The sequence below is a fragment of the Plasmodium inui genome (assembly GCF_000524495.1).
Source record: "Plasmodium inui San Antonio 1 unplaced genomic scaffold supercont1.1, whole genome shotgun sequence".
NCBI classification, from domain to species: domain Eukaryota; phylum Apicomplexa; class Aconoidasida; order Haemosporida; family Plasmodiidae; genus Plasmodium; species Plasmodium inui.
In genome coordinates this window covers 1,459,840-1,473,157 of record NW_008481835.1, presented here as the reverse complement: position 1 = coordinate 1,473,157, position 13,318 = coordinate 1,459,840, and the positions used below count along the sequence as shown (strand labels likewise).

Sequence of the window (13,318 nt, the reverse complement as noted above, 5' to 3'; positions counted from 1 at the left end):
ACGTTTTTTTACCCCCCAGATGTAACGCAATTTCTAGGAAAAGGCGAGAAAACAGGGGAGGCTTCCATGCATGTCTATCTAGATGCTCATGCTAATTCTCATGCAAATTTAAACATGCAAAAATACACGTATGCACGAAATAGGACAGAACAGACCACAAAGCAAAATGATTTTTAAGCCCCTTGCTGTTAAGACCCCCCTTTTCGAAGAGTAAGGCAACTACAGTGCCCTTTTGCGAAAGCGTCCCTGTCAATGTGAATACATCAGCAGTAACAAACAAGGGGGATTGCTTCTCCCTGCACTGTTTAAGTTCTGCTTATGGACAACTTCATATATATCCCAAATTTTAAGATAATTTTCTTTTTTTTCCTTTTCCACAATTGTGATGAGAAAAAAAATAACACTGCACTGCTAGGACATTGCGAAATGGGACCTCATTTCTTCTCCCCAAATTCATTATTTCTAATTTGTGTCACCCCTTGTTCAGGCTTCGCAAAAAAGGACTGGTGTCCATCGAGGTCGCCGATGCGGGAAATGTAAAGATTCTAACTAAAGACGATCTGGAAGGTTCACCCCAGGGAGGTGAAACGATTGACACTAACAAGCAAAGAATAAAAAGAAAAAAAATACATGGAAACAAAAATGGGAGAAAGTTATCTCCTAGTAAAAGAATCAAAAGGAGAAAACACGAAAATGTTGACCAGACAAATTGGAAGGAAGAAGACTCTAAAAAAGTTATGAAAAAGTCGTCAATTGAGAAAAGGGATCCCAGGAAGAGCACCGCTGGTAGTGAAGGCGCCCTCAAAGACATTGACAGCCGAGGAGAGGACACCCATAAGGGGTACAAAAGGAGGAAAAAAAAAAGAGGGAGAAGAAAGAAAAGGCCAAAAAGTGTCCCCATGGGATGTAATGAGGAGGGTGTTTCCATCGACCAGGCCGCGTACTCTGCCAACCCACACACCGCTTTCCGCGCAAAGGGGGAGGGCCCCAAAAGGGAAAAATTCGACATACAAAAAGTGATTCAGAATGAGGAGAACTTCAAACGTGCGGACGAAGTCAAGTATCAGGTGCACTACGTCAGGTGGAACCTGGGTGGAAAACTGAACCTCCTGTATAGCATAATGAAATCGTTACATGAAGTCAAATTCTGGAAACCAACGGAAATACAAAAGCAGACACTAGAGCACTCCATAAATTTTAAGAATGACATAATCGTAGTGTCCAAAACGGGAACGGGGAAAACACTAACCTTTTGCATACCCATATTGAACAATATAGTAAAAAACAAATTAAGGGAATACAAAAAAAGAGGAAGCTGCGTTTCCAAACTTAGGTGCATCATACTAGTCCCAACAAGAGAACTAGCCATTCAAATTTTAAGTCACTTCAGCAACATAAATAAGTACACCCACATTTACATCGCAACAATTATTGGAGGATTAAATCTTAATAAACAGAAAAGAATTATATCGAACAAACCAGAAATCTTAATTTGCACCCCGGGAAGATTGAAGTACTTTTTACTCCTAAATGATAAGATAAACTATTTGGATAAAATGAAACACGTCCGATATTTTGCATGCGACGAAATTGACAAGATGATAGAAACGTCTTTCAGGAGGGACATCAATTTTATTGCCAAACATTTGTACAAGTCCGTGGCGCAGAAGAAGAAATTTATTCAAACTTTTCTCCTTTCCGCTACTCTAGGGTTGTCCGTCCATTTGCAAAATGAAAATCTAGCCAAATTGTTAAATTATGTTACCATAAGGAAAGAAAAGTCTTGCATCATCAATTTGGCCGATGCTCATTTGGTAGACGACGCCTCCCGTGGTGAGGGACGCAGCATCCTCCCCGACGGCCTCTCCCTAAACGTGGTCAAATGCGAAAGGAAAAAAATACTACACAAGCTTTTTTACCTTCTCAAGGTCTATTTTCTTAGCGCTTCAGTGGAACACTCTCCAGATGACACCAATCAGTTAAACCGCAACAATGACAGTGCTGAAGATGGACAGGTAAAAAAAATAGTCATCTTTGTAAACACCATCAAGGAAACCAAACAGCTAAATAGCATATTTAGATTTCTATTCTTCGACCAAGGGATAGAATCATCCGTGCCAAAAAAATACCGTTGCGACATGTCGCTAAAGGAACGGATAAACATTTTCTCGATACACTCCAAACAGTCTCTCAAGGAGCGCATCCAAAGCATTTCAAAATTTTCTCAATCGAGGAACCATTCCGTTCTGTTTTGCACGGATGTACTAAGCAGAGGAATAGACTTGGACAAATGTGACGTGATAATCCAACTCAGCTGTCCCGTTTCGGATATCACCTTTGTGCATCGCTCTGGCCGCACGGCTAGAAATTTCAAGACAGGTAAAGAGTCGCCCCCTCCAAAAGAAAGCTGCATCATAACCCCATTTGTGTGAAAACCTACCCATTGTCGTAGCGTTTATTTAAACATGCGTTCCTGGCAACACTCTCATTTTTATACCCTTTCACCGCCACCCACCTAAAGGTATCTGCATCTGCTTCATCACGGACGATGAAATAGCGCGCTGGAAAAGTTCACTTAAAGAAATAGGCCTCATTCTCGAGAATCTGCACGAACTCGAAATGGTGAAGCGAATCAGCGATCACGAAGAGAACAAAATAAGCAATGCAATTCTCTGCTGTAACAAAATGGTACAATTGCAAAACAAAATAAAAGACAATAAAAATAAATCCCTTTTAAGCAAGCTAGCTAGAGAAGCCGAATTGGAAGACGAAGAAGGAAGCTCCTCAGAATCGGATAACCCATCCGGGAAAATAACAAACGAAGCCATTCTAAAGCAGTTGCTACGCCTAAAGAAAGAGCTGTACAATACACTCTACAGGGAGTAGCAGCAGTGCGAAGAAAAATAAAAAAAAGAAAAATTAATTCGAGGAACGTCGCCCCTTTCGATGATGAAAATATGTCTCTGCGCTTCGCTTTGTTGTGGATGCAAAGAAGGGAAGAAGCTTTCCCCATTTTTTAAGTAATACAATTAGAAGGAATCACTTTTTTTTTTGCCCTACTCGCTGTAACATTTTATCCGCGTCCTTTGCACCGTTACTGCCCATTTTGTTCCAATTTTTTCAGTTTAATCTTCCCACCTATTTATTCTACCACCACCCCCCTTCTATATCACTGCCCATATGGCATGCTTCCAGTATGTGTTTGCACCTTTCATGTTATGTTTGCCTATGCAATTTCTTTTTTTTTCACACCGCCGATTTATTCGAAAAAGTAAACATATTCTCTTCCTTAGCATTTGGAAAAAAAAAAACAAACAAGGGTTTTCAACACATTAGCAAATCGTGGGGGGAAATCTTCGCTCCCTTGTGCCTAAATAACCCAATGATTCTCAATCGTCTCCCCATAAGGATGACATGATGAAGTAGTACAAAATTGAAGCGGTACATCCCCCTTTGAGGCAGCGCTCTCCCAAGCTTTGAGTGACACACTTGAGGGGGTCGCTCTCCATCCTAAGGGATATAAGCGCACAACATAGTCCCACGTACAGCCTATGCTCCAACAGACGGCCTTAGAAGCAGTATAATTCTCCACACCTTCACCACTCCGTTCCGTCCGTTCTGACAAACGAAGGAGTCTTTGAACTTGACAGATGAATATCTGTTAGAAGCCACTTGAGCAATTCCACGTGAGTGATATTTTTTCCAATAAAAAATGTTCATATGCTGTATTCCACGTTTAGATAACTTAAAACTGTGGGGGTGCTACAATAAATGTACAAATATTTATCCTGCGTGAATGGAAACTTTTTTTTTTTTTTTTTCCTCCTGCGACGGTGACATATTAAGCGTTCGTGCCTCACTTTTTGAGAACGCGTTTCATTTCACTGCGCCATTCAGTTCACCCCTCTCCCGCTTGTACACATGAGAATCTGAATCGGCTGAGCTACAAAGAATCAGCTGTTTCACTGATGAGGTGCAGAGTGGCCGTTTTTCCCCACACCTAATTTTGGTCTCCCCCTGGGGTAGTACTGGTGCTGCTCATCGATGTATGTACCAGCTCATTTATACATACGGAAGTGTCTCTTCTCTGTGTTCCTTTCCCCCCCTTGTGAGAAGCCTAACTCGAGTGGGGAAGAATGAGCGCACAGAGCCGATTGCCCCTTTTTGTCCTATGCCCTCCTTTTCCGCCCCCCTCTGGCTAAAACGAAAGATGAAGACCCCCCTGGGATCTATGCGCCCATTCAATACGTACAACATTCCGTCCATTATCAACAACACAAAGGTGCACAGCACGTATAGAGAAAATCAGAGACGAAATGAAGACGACTTGAGGAAGATTTACAACAAAGAGTTGGTGGCATTCCCGTATGACGAGGAAAGATTTAATAAGCTGCTAAATATTCAAGGGATGGTGAGAAGAAAAAATGTTGCTGATTTTTTCTTCAATCCAGACATGTACATCAATGTGAAGAATGACAGAGTAAGAAATGTCACGCCTTCCCATTTCGCCATTGAAAATGTGGATAAGTGCTTCCTATTCCAGAAGGAGCAGTTGGACGGGTTTTTCCCCGAGGGGCTTGGCGGGGAGTTGCCCAAGGATATCTTGATGAACGATGGGGGGGGTGACGATTGGGAGAGCGGCACGCAAGCCAAAGGAAAGGAGGCCTTCCCCAATGGTGACCACCAAAATGATAATCTCGACTTGTTTCTTCGCGAACTGGAAAGGAATGACATCGTGCCAGATCAACGTTTAATAAAGAATGCGCAACAGTTGAAGGGAGTAGGACTGCTGTTCAGAAAATTGGCGTACGAAATTGTAGAAGAGTTGAAACACTTTGAAGAGAATTACAAATTCAGCAAGCGGAGAGATTCATACAAGCTGGATAGCTATTTTTCGCAAGGAGATGAATGCGCTAGTTACTACCATGGTGGTGATGCGAATGGAGACCCCACTGACGAGGTGTACAGAAAAAGGGACAACTCCAGGAGCAACCACGGTAGCCTCCCCAGCAGCGGCTACAACGGGATGTCCTACAAAAGTAGAAGCTTCCTAATAGACGGAAAGAGGGGAACAGGAAAGAGCTGCATCCTGAATACCATCGTCCTTTGGGCCAAGTTAAACCAATGGATGGTTATCTTCGTGCCAGATATAAAAAAATACAAATTCGACATTAACACCATTGTTCGAAGCAATACGAATTTGTACATTCAGCCAGAACTGAGTAGACAATTTCTGGAAGACTTAGTAAAAACAAATGAATCATTTTTAAAAAGGTTAAAAGTTGATAAAGGAATTCTCGAAAATACCTGCCTAGATGGAACACATTTATTGTACAACAAAAAAATTTATGATGATATTATCAGAAAAACGATCGATGCGGAAGTAGCAAATGATGAACAAACTTATAATGCCTTAAGTGAAAAGGAAAAAAATTTGTACATGCAGAAATTGTACAAATTTTACTATGACAATGTAAAGATACCCAACCTATTGGATAAATTTTCAATGCCCCCTAATTTGTTAGAATTAGCACACATTGGCATAAATAATGTGTCATATGCCAACCTTTGCATCTATGCATTGTTTGAACATTTTAAGAAACAAACTGAATTCCCCCTTCTCATAGCTGTCGATCAGTTCAATTTCAACCTTAGTGTCTCAGAATATCTTTCCATAAATTTTGAAAATACAAAATATAATGGGTACATTCCTACGTACTATTTTACTATTCCCAAATTGCTACTCAAGTGGGACGCCAATAAATATAAAAGGTGCGTTAAAATTGCTTCCACCTGTTGGGACCGAGAAAATAGGAGAAACTTCAGGCCAGAACTCCTGGGCATACACAAAAGGGACGTTAAAACCGCTCGTAATTTCACCCTGCGCGAGTTTAAGAATTACGTTTCCCATTTGTACAACCAGAACGTCATATACAACTTCGATGTGAACAAGCTGGAATACTTCTACATGCTAACTGGTAGGGTCATTCTGTTTGTCCGCATCTGGAATTCTCCCATTTGGGGACACGTGGAAAGAAGAGGTTTCCCTGAGTTGTGCACATAACAGGGGCATCCATCTGAGAGCCACTTCGAAGCTTAATTTTTTTTTTTTTTTTTTTTTTTTTTTTAGGAGGAAATGGCTTTCAGGCAAGAAAGCTCTTAACCACATTGTATTGACTCGTCCTACACTGCTTTTTCCATACGCAAACCACTGACTTGTTATCACAAATGAAGAAACACCCCCTCAGTTATTTTTTCCCATTTTTTGCACCCCATGAGTGATTCTTAAAAGCTATTTTGGACAGATACAATAATAATCGGCACTTTTTCTTTTTAACGCACCGTCGAAGCGCACCTACCTCTGCATTTTTTTGTTTGTTCCTACATTTCAGCCCTTCTCTTTTGTGTATCCTTTTTTTGCATACCTTGGATTACGTTGCACTTCGTCACAATTCTATTTTTCTTTTTTTTTTTTTTAATCATCCCAAGTACTACCTCATAGCGCAGAGGCAACACACACTATTGACTAAAGCAATTATTCCGCAGCGCATTACTTTTTCTCGCGTGATGAGCTAGCGTTACATTAAAACAAAAAATTAGGGAATATATGATGAATTAAATCCGTGTGCAGAAAAATGCAAACCCATGTAGGTACATATAAAAGTATAACCATATGCACATTCGCAAATTTGCACATGGGCCCCCTTGTGTACACAAAATTTTAGGGCCCCACAAGATAAACAAAAAATACAATTACGGGGTTTAGGACCCCGTGATGATATATTTATCTTCTATGGAGACCATATCTGTGTACAGGTCTTCACACGGGGAGGAGTAGAAAAAAAGAAACATTAGCATATATACGCCGTGGCAATTTCAAAAAATGCCATTCTTTCTGGCACCCCCACCCCGAAGAGGCGCATACGCTGATAGGGATAAAACGAGTGGGAGACAGTGTTAAAATCACAAATAAAGAAAAACTCAAGGTGAATTAAATAAATGGGAACAAACTGGATGAGTAAAAAATAATTACATTTGCTTAAATCCAAATGGGAGGAAGGAAAAAAAAAAAAAAGGAAAAAACGAGGAGAAAAAAAATAGAATTACCTAAAAATGGGTTGTCCTCCTTGGAGTGTTTTTCTCCCACTGCGTTTGAGGTGTGCCCCCAATAAGGAATACCATAACCACCGCTACATCACGCCTAGAAGTATGCATAACTCTGGTGCAGAAATCTATGCCTCAGGAGCTGGGCGGGAGTCGACCTCAGCGCGGGGTCGATATGCAAGACGCTATACAAGAAGTCGCAAAACAAATCATTCCTTATAATTTTGTGCAGAGGCAGGCACCTCCTTACGTATTTAATTGACTCAAAACTAGAAGCATTTTCTGGCCAGGCCAATCTAAGACCATCCCTATTTATAAATTTTGCCCCATTTGTTCTAAGCGCCCCGCATATCATTTTTTTGGGGATTGGCTCAATGATAGCTTCCATCAGGGCTAAGTGTTCTAAATGCTCATGGGTTCTAAACAGAAGATCCCCTGTGTACATTTCAGCCAACACACAACCAAAACTCCACATATCACTTGACACATCCCATCCTAAATTTAAGATAACTTCCGGAGCACGATACTGTCTTGTGTTGATAATAGACCCATGGTATCCATCGTTAAAAGTGGCACAACCAAAATCGATTAATTTGATGCCCGTAGATTTGGTTCTATAAATCTGAACCCTCTTTCCATCTGTAGCTCTTCTAACACTCACTAAGGTTTTCTCAAAATATGGGTCGTCTAGTAAAATATTTTCTGGTTTCAAATCGGTGTGTGTTAAAGCTATTTTTCGGAGGTAATTTAATGCCTTCAACATTTCAATGCAGTAGAGCTTGATGTCCTCCAAATGAAATCCGTTGTAGTTATTCTTGGTGATGATTTCGTAAAGAGATGGCCCCAGGGGTTCGAAAACCAGACACATGTGATCATAGTACATAAACCTTCCATGATATCTTACAATATTATTATTTTTAAAATCATCAGTTTGGATTTTCTTCAAAATATCTGCTTCTATCTTTGCAGATTTGGTATACCTCTTAATATTTCGTACTACCTTCACCGCGTAATACTTTTTTGTGCCCATGTGCTGACAGAGAAGAACTCGCCCGAAGGTTCCCTCACCCATTTTTCGTATCACCACGTAACATTTGTTTAGGATCATTCCCTTTTTCCAATTAAAATGTACAATTTCGTCATCTGAGTCTTCGTTTTCTTTTTTTTTCTTCTTCTTCCTATCGTTATTATCTTCCATATCTGAGATTTTTGTTCGGTTTCTTTTGTGATTGTATTTTTTTATCGACGATATATCATCCGTTGATTGGTCCGAGTGGGTATACTTGTGGGACTCACTACTGTACATATCGGCATGGTGTTCTTTTTTATTTTCAAGTGAGGAGTAGATGCTGCCTCTTCGTGACAAAGCACTCGTGCCTGTTTCGTCATTGCTGATGATGCTATCTCTTCTTCGCCTTCTTGGTTGCAAGCTCCCTCGTCTGCTTCTTCGCCTACTCCTTCGCCTTCTCCTACGTCCACTTCTCGTACCTCTATAACTGCTAGGTGCCTGTTTTCTTTTCCGTACCCCTCGTGTGTACTTACGGAAGGACTGCTGTGAGCCTTTTTCCTTATTAATGCACGCGGCGAGATGCCTCCTACTTTCCATAATTCCATCCCTCACATTCCATTTTCCTGTGCCATCATCTCGCGTCGTATCGCTATTTTTTAACTTGAATGATTTATGCGTTTTGTCATCCTTGTCTTTATAGGTGTATATTCTCATCGCGGTAGCTGCACTCGTTGGACTGGTTGTACTTGGTCCCCCCCCCGAACTCCCTGTCTCCTTCGGATGCATAGCGGTCGCTTTACACTTTCCATTTCGGTTGGAATTTTTCTTTTTATTATTCATCCTGTCCGTGTGTCCATTATAGCTTCTCGAATCTGTTCTAAAGCCATTTTTATTGCCATAATACATTTTCTTCTTCTTCAACGTAGTGCCGTCGTTAAATAGGTAATATTCATTATTGTAAAAGATGTTCCCCTGTCCAAAGTGGGTGTCGTAGTTTCTCTTATCACTATTGTACAAATTCTTTTTGTACGAATAGTAGTTTCTTTTTCTGGTATACTTAAATCCTTTTAGATAATTATTTTGATGCTCTTCGTGCTGGTACTTGGATTCTAGATACACCTTATGGTGTCTTTGTTCTTTGTCATTTATCTCCCTCATGGACGAGTATCTCCGTTTCCTCGCATTTTTATACGTTCTGATCATATTTTCGTCCACGTCATAGTTTTTAAATTTCTTAAAGAGCTTTCCTTTCCGACTGGAGTTGCTCGTAGTGTTGAAGCTCCTTATTCTTTTCCCCTTCAGGAGCTTGAAGCCGTTCCTAATGCGGTTGTGGTACGCATTCTTGTATTCGTTGCTGTAGGCATTGCCGAAGCCTCCATTGTACAAGTGGTTATGCGAGTCGTCGTACCCGGTATGGTACGAATTTTGGTAAGAATTTTGGTAAGAATTTTGGTTCGAATTTTGGTAGGAATTCTGGTACGAATTTTGGCAGGAATTCTGATACGAATTTTGATACAAATTTTGGTACGAATTTTTGTGCACATTTTTATATGAATTCCTGTAAGAATTTCTGTACGTGCTGTTTTGCAGGTTCCCCTCCCGATTGCGGTAGCAGTAATTGTTGTTTCTTCGAAGGTCATTAAAATGCTTGCCGTTGAGGCTATCCTTTTGCATATTTCGAAAACCCATATACTTGCCTTTTATATCGCTTATATAACTCCTGTAATAATTATATTCTCTATATTTACTGTTGTATTTTTCACTACCTTCCTTGTAGTTCTCTTGGATCATTATAGTTTTTTTTTTATTTTTTTACTCAAAAGAAAGGAAAAAAAAATAGCCATCAGAACAGTACTTTTTTATTTTATTTTTTTCCAAATTGTTTCCCTGGGCCTATTGCTTTTTTGTGAGAATTAAAGATACATAGGTATGATTATATGCATATACATAAGTATAGAACTGATGACTTTCCATTTACTCGGCGCGTTTGGAATAGGGACGGAGTTTACATGAGAAAGTGGGGAACATATATATGCATTATACATAGAAATACTTCGCCCATGCGCATCGCCTACATACAATGCGTTTATGCTCTGCCTTCCCGCGTGAACAGCCTCTTACGTTATATGCACGGAGCAACGCCAGCAGAGCACTCCACAACGCAATGTCATTTGCCCATATATGCATATGGCCTATGCTACATGGATGAAGCTAATTCCACATACGTTACTTTCACATGACTGCACTTCTTTTCGCCAATGCGCAATCAAGGAGATCGGCGAAGAGCCTCCCACTTTTTTAAAAGGGAAGGAATTTTCTGAACTTGGTAAAAGTGGTATGTATGACTGGACTGAGTTGGGAAAAAAATTGCGCAAAAAAAAGGAGAAAAAAATGACAAAAAAAAAATGGCAAAAAAATGGCGAAAAATTGACGAAAAGAAGAATGACGAAAAAAGCCAAATGAAGGAAAAGGAAAAAGAAAAGGAATACGGAACAAAATTGCATACCCTACTTTGCGTTCGCAATGCTGATATATTTTCACATTTATTTATTTATTTTTTGGGGGGGATTTTAAAAAAGATGACTCAAGATGAAATCACTCCATAGGCACACTGTGAACAATGTAAAAAAAAAAAAACAAAAAAGGAAAATAACCATTTCGTCATAATGAAACATGCCTTTTCCCTAACAATGTTATTTTGTAAAATAGGTACATATAAACAGAGACAACAGTTTTTTGACACAATTATCCTTCCTGGGATCATAATTCCATGGCTGTACAAAGCTGGCCGCGCAGAAGTGTATATATGTATTATAACATTTATATTTGTGTCACCGTACATCTTTCCTCATTTCCATGTGGTCATCATATGCATATTCAAATGTACATGGGGAAAGTTATAGCGATTTTTCCGCCTACTTGAGAAAACAGAATGCTGAAAAACAGAAACAAAAAACGCAGTGCCCTTCACATGCAAATTTGGTCGCTTCTCCATAGTGTAATTTACGACAGGGTTTAATTTTCAGTTCGCATTTCGAAAATTGCGTGCGTCGGGAACAGTTTTTACCTTTTGCCTTTTAATTTTTTATTTTCATTTTGTCATTTTTTGCAACTTTTCGCAATTCCGGTTATTTCTTTTTTCTAATTTTTTCCCTTTTCACGCCGCGAAGCACAATTTGAAAGATGCATAAATTGCGGAAAACAAATGCGAGTAAGAAAAACAAATAAATGTTGAAATGGTGAAAACGCGGCTGCTTTTTCTACTCGCATGAGTTATTTTCTCATACGCTCATTAAATTTGTATTTATAAAAAAGATATATTTGAAATACTGTTTCCCATTTGATGGTTAACACGTACTTCAATTTTATGCGATCGAGTGGAATGAATTCAAACGCGATTTTCTTCTGCATTTCAAAGAAGTATACTATATTTTAAGAAAGAAAAAAAAAAATGATGCGAAAAATTCGATGAAGCGGAAATAATCACATCATTTCGATTGTGGCCCCTTTTGTGGAACTCCCAGGGTAATGGAAGTGCGCTACTTTTAGCGTTAATGGGAAATCTCCCAATTCCTCGTTCTGTTTCGTGTACAGATTTACTGCACATGCATACCTGCGCATTAGATTTTAATGACACAGAGAAGAGAAGCCATTATTTGTATGTAATATTGTCACCTTAGCAACTCTGTAACCTCACAACTTCACAACATTGTGTGTTTTTTTCCACAAGGATAATGTTCCATTGCAATGGTTTCTTTAAAACAGTGGTAGATCAGCTTTAAGCCAGGCTGGCAAATTACGGGGAATATTCTCCCTGCTTTGGATGAGCAGCCAAAAGGGGAACATGTTTCACATGCAAAATTATCACGCGTGTAGCTATTTTTAAGAAATGCGCTGAAGGCGACGATACGATGAGAAAAGGAGAAAGGAGAATTTTCAACAAACTGGTAGCGCTTTGGTAACTTATTTATGCAGCACACGTGCTACATTCAGCGTAGCCTATCTGCACCCCTTTTTTAACGCCCTAAAGGGTAAAAAATACGTACCAAAAAAATGTGCACGTATAGGTAACTCCAAATTTTGTCATAGCCCCTAACCTTTTGATACCTATCTTAAGTGAAAGAAATTTAAAATGGGAAGTTCATTCAGACGAAATTAATCGAATAATTTGTCTTTCGTATCTCCGAAATTTTTTCAAAAAGGAAAGTACGCAATTGCTCAAGTACGGACGGAACAGTAACCAAATTTACGTTTCCATATTTGAAAGAGTACAAATTTGAGTAGGCACCTGAATTCACCGTTTTCCAAAATTCCCGACTCTTTAAAAAATTCATTCGAATGGACCAAAAAAAAAATGACAACTCCCCAGGGTACAAGAAAGACGGTACACTAGAAATAGAAAAAGATGACCATTTAGAAATTCTTAAAAATTTAAACTCGACCATTAAAGAGTTTCAAAAGAATTTTGGACTACTAAACAAGCATTATTCGATAAAAGATTTAGAAAGTATGTTAAACCCTGTGCAGTATGCTGAATACAATTCATTTCTTGCCTACTCCATTTGTTCTATTTTTCATTCCTATTTGAAAATATCGGGCAACTTTCTCACTAACCACCCCATTAAAAATGAATTAAAAAAGGTACAATTATTGATGAAAGAAATAAAGGAAAAAGAACAAGAAAATAATCAAGATAAAAGATCTCTCACAATTAATAAGGAAGCCTCGAAAAGGATAATTGATTCATGCATTTCATACAATAAGGATTTAAAAAAAAGAAAACATTTTAAATGAACACAATTCTGAACTTTCCTCCCCTTTTTTAAATTTGAGGGAAAAGTTTCACCCTGTACCGCGGGCATATTTTTACGTGCCACTCACTGGGAGAAAAAAGAAGAAATAGTTAGCGGTTCAACGAGGCAAATGCGCAGCTGGCTATTAACAGTTAGCAAAAAGAGTGAATGCCCTACGAATAATTTTTTTTATTTTACATAGAGCTGGTGGCTTTCAATTTTTTAAAGGTCATTTGTGTCGGACGTTCGGCAGTGTGCTCATTCGTTCGTTCGTTATTTTTTACCCCTTTGGAAATAATTTTAAAGTCGTAAATTTTCAATCAATTGGGTGACACTTTCGTTTGATCCGTTGTTTGCTTGTTTGTTTGCTTTTTTGTTTCCTTGTTTGTCTGCTTCTTTGTTTGCTTGTTTG

The 13,318-nt window shown here is 39.1% G+C and overlaps 4 protein-coding genes across 4 annotated transcripts; 3 read left to right on the top strand and 1 right to left on the bottom strand.

Moving 5' to 3' along the window:
* Positions 1-166: 166 nt before the first annotated feature.
* Positions 167-2,886, top strand: C922_00336 (hypothetical protein; the record flags this gene model as incomplete). Its single annotated transcript, XM_008815953.1, has 3 exons — positions 167-210; positions 488-2,379; positions 2,522-2,886. The coding sequence occupies 3 exons, from the start codon at positions 167-169 to the stop codon at positions 2,884-2,886; spliced, it is 2,301 nt and encodes a 766-aa protein (XP_008814175.1).
* Positions 2,887-4,210: 1,324 nt separating this feature from the next.
* C922_00335 (hypothetical protein) lies at positions 4,211-6,177 on the top strand (the record flags this gene model as incomplete). The annotated part of the gene is made up of 2 exons (XM_008815952.1): positions 4,211-5,978; positions 6,131-6,177. The coding sequence occupies 2 exons, from the start codon at positions 4,211-4,213 to the stop codon at positions 6,175-6,177; spliced, it is 1,815 nt and encodes a 604-aa protein (XP_008814174.1).
* A 1,024-nt stretch (positions 6,178-7,201) lies between these two features.
* Positions 7,202-9,904, bottom strand: C922_00334 (CMGC/CLK protein kinase; the record flags this gene model as incomplete). Its single annotated transcript, XM_008815951.1, has 1 exon — positions 7,202-9,904. The coding sequence occupies one exon, from the start codon at positions 9,902-9,904 to the stop codon at positions 7,202-7,204; it is 2,703 nt and encodes a 900-aa protein (XP_008814173.1).
* Positions 9,905-12,451: 2,547 nt separating this feature from the next.
* C922_00333 (hypothetical protein) lies at positions 12,452-12,907 on the top strand (the record flags this gene model as incomplete). The annotated part of the gene is made up of 1 exon (XM_008815950.1): positions 12,452-12,907. The coding sequence occupies one exon, from the start codon at positions 12,452-12,454 to the stop codon at positions 12,905-12,907; it is 456 nt and encodes a 151-aa protein (XP_008814172.1).
* Positions 12,908-13,318: the final 411 nt, after the last annotated feature.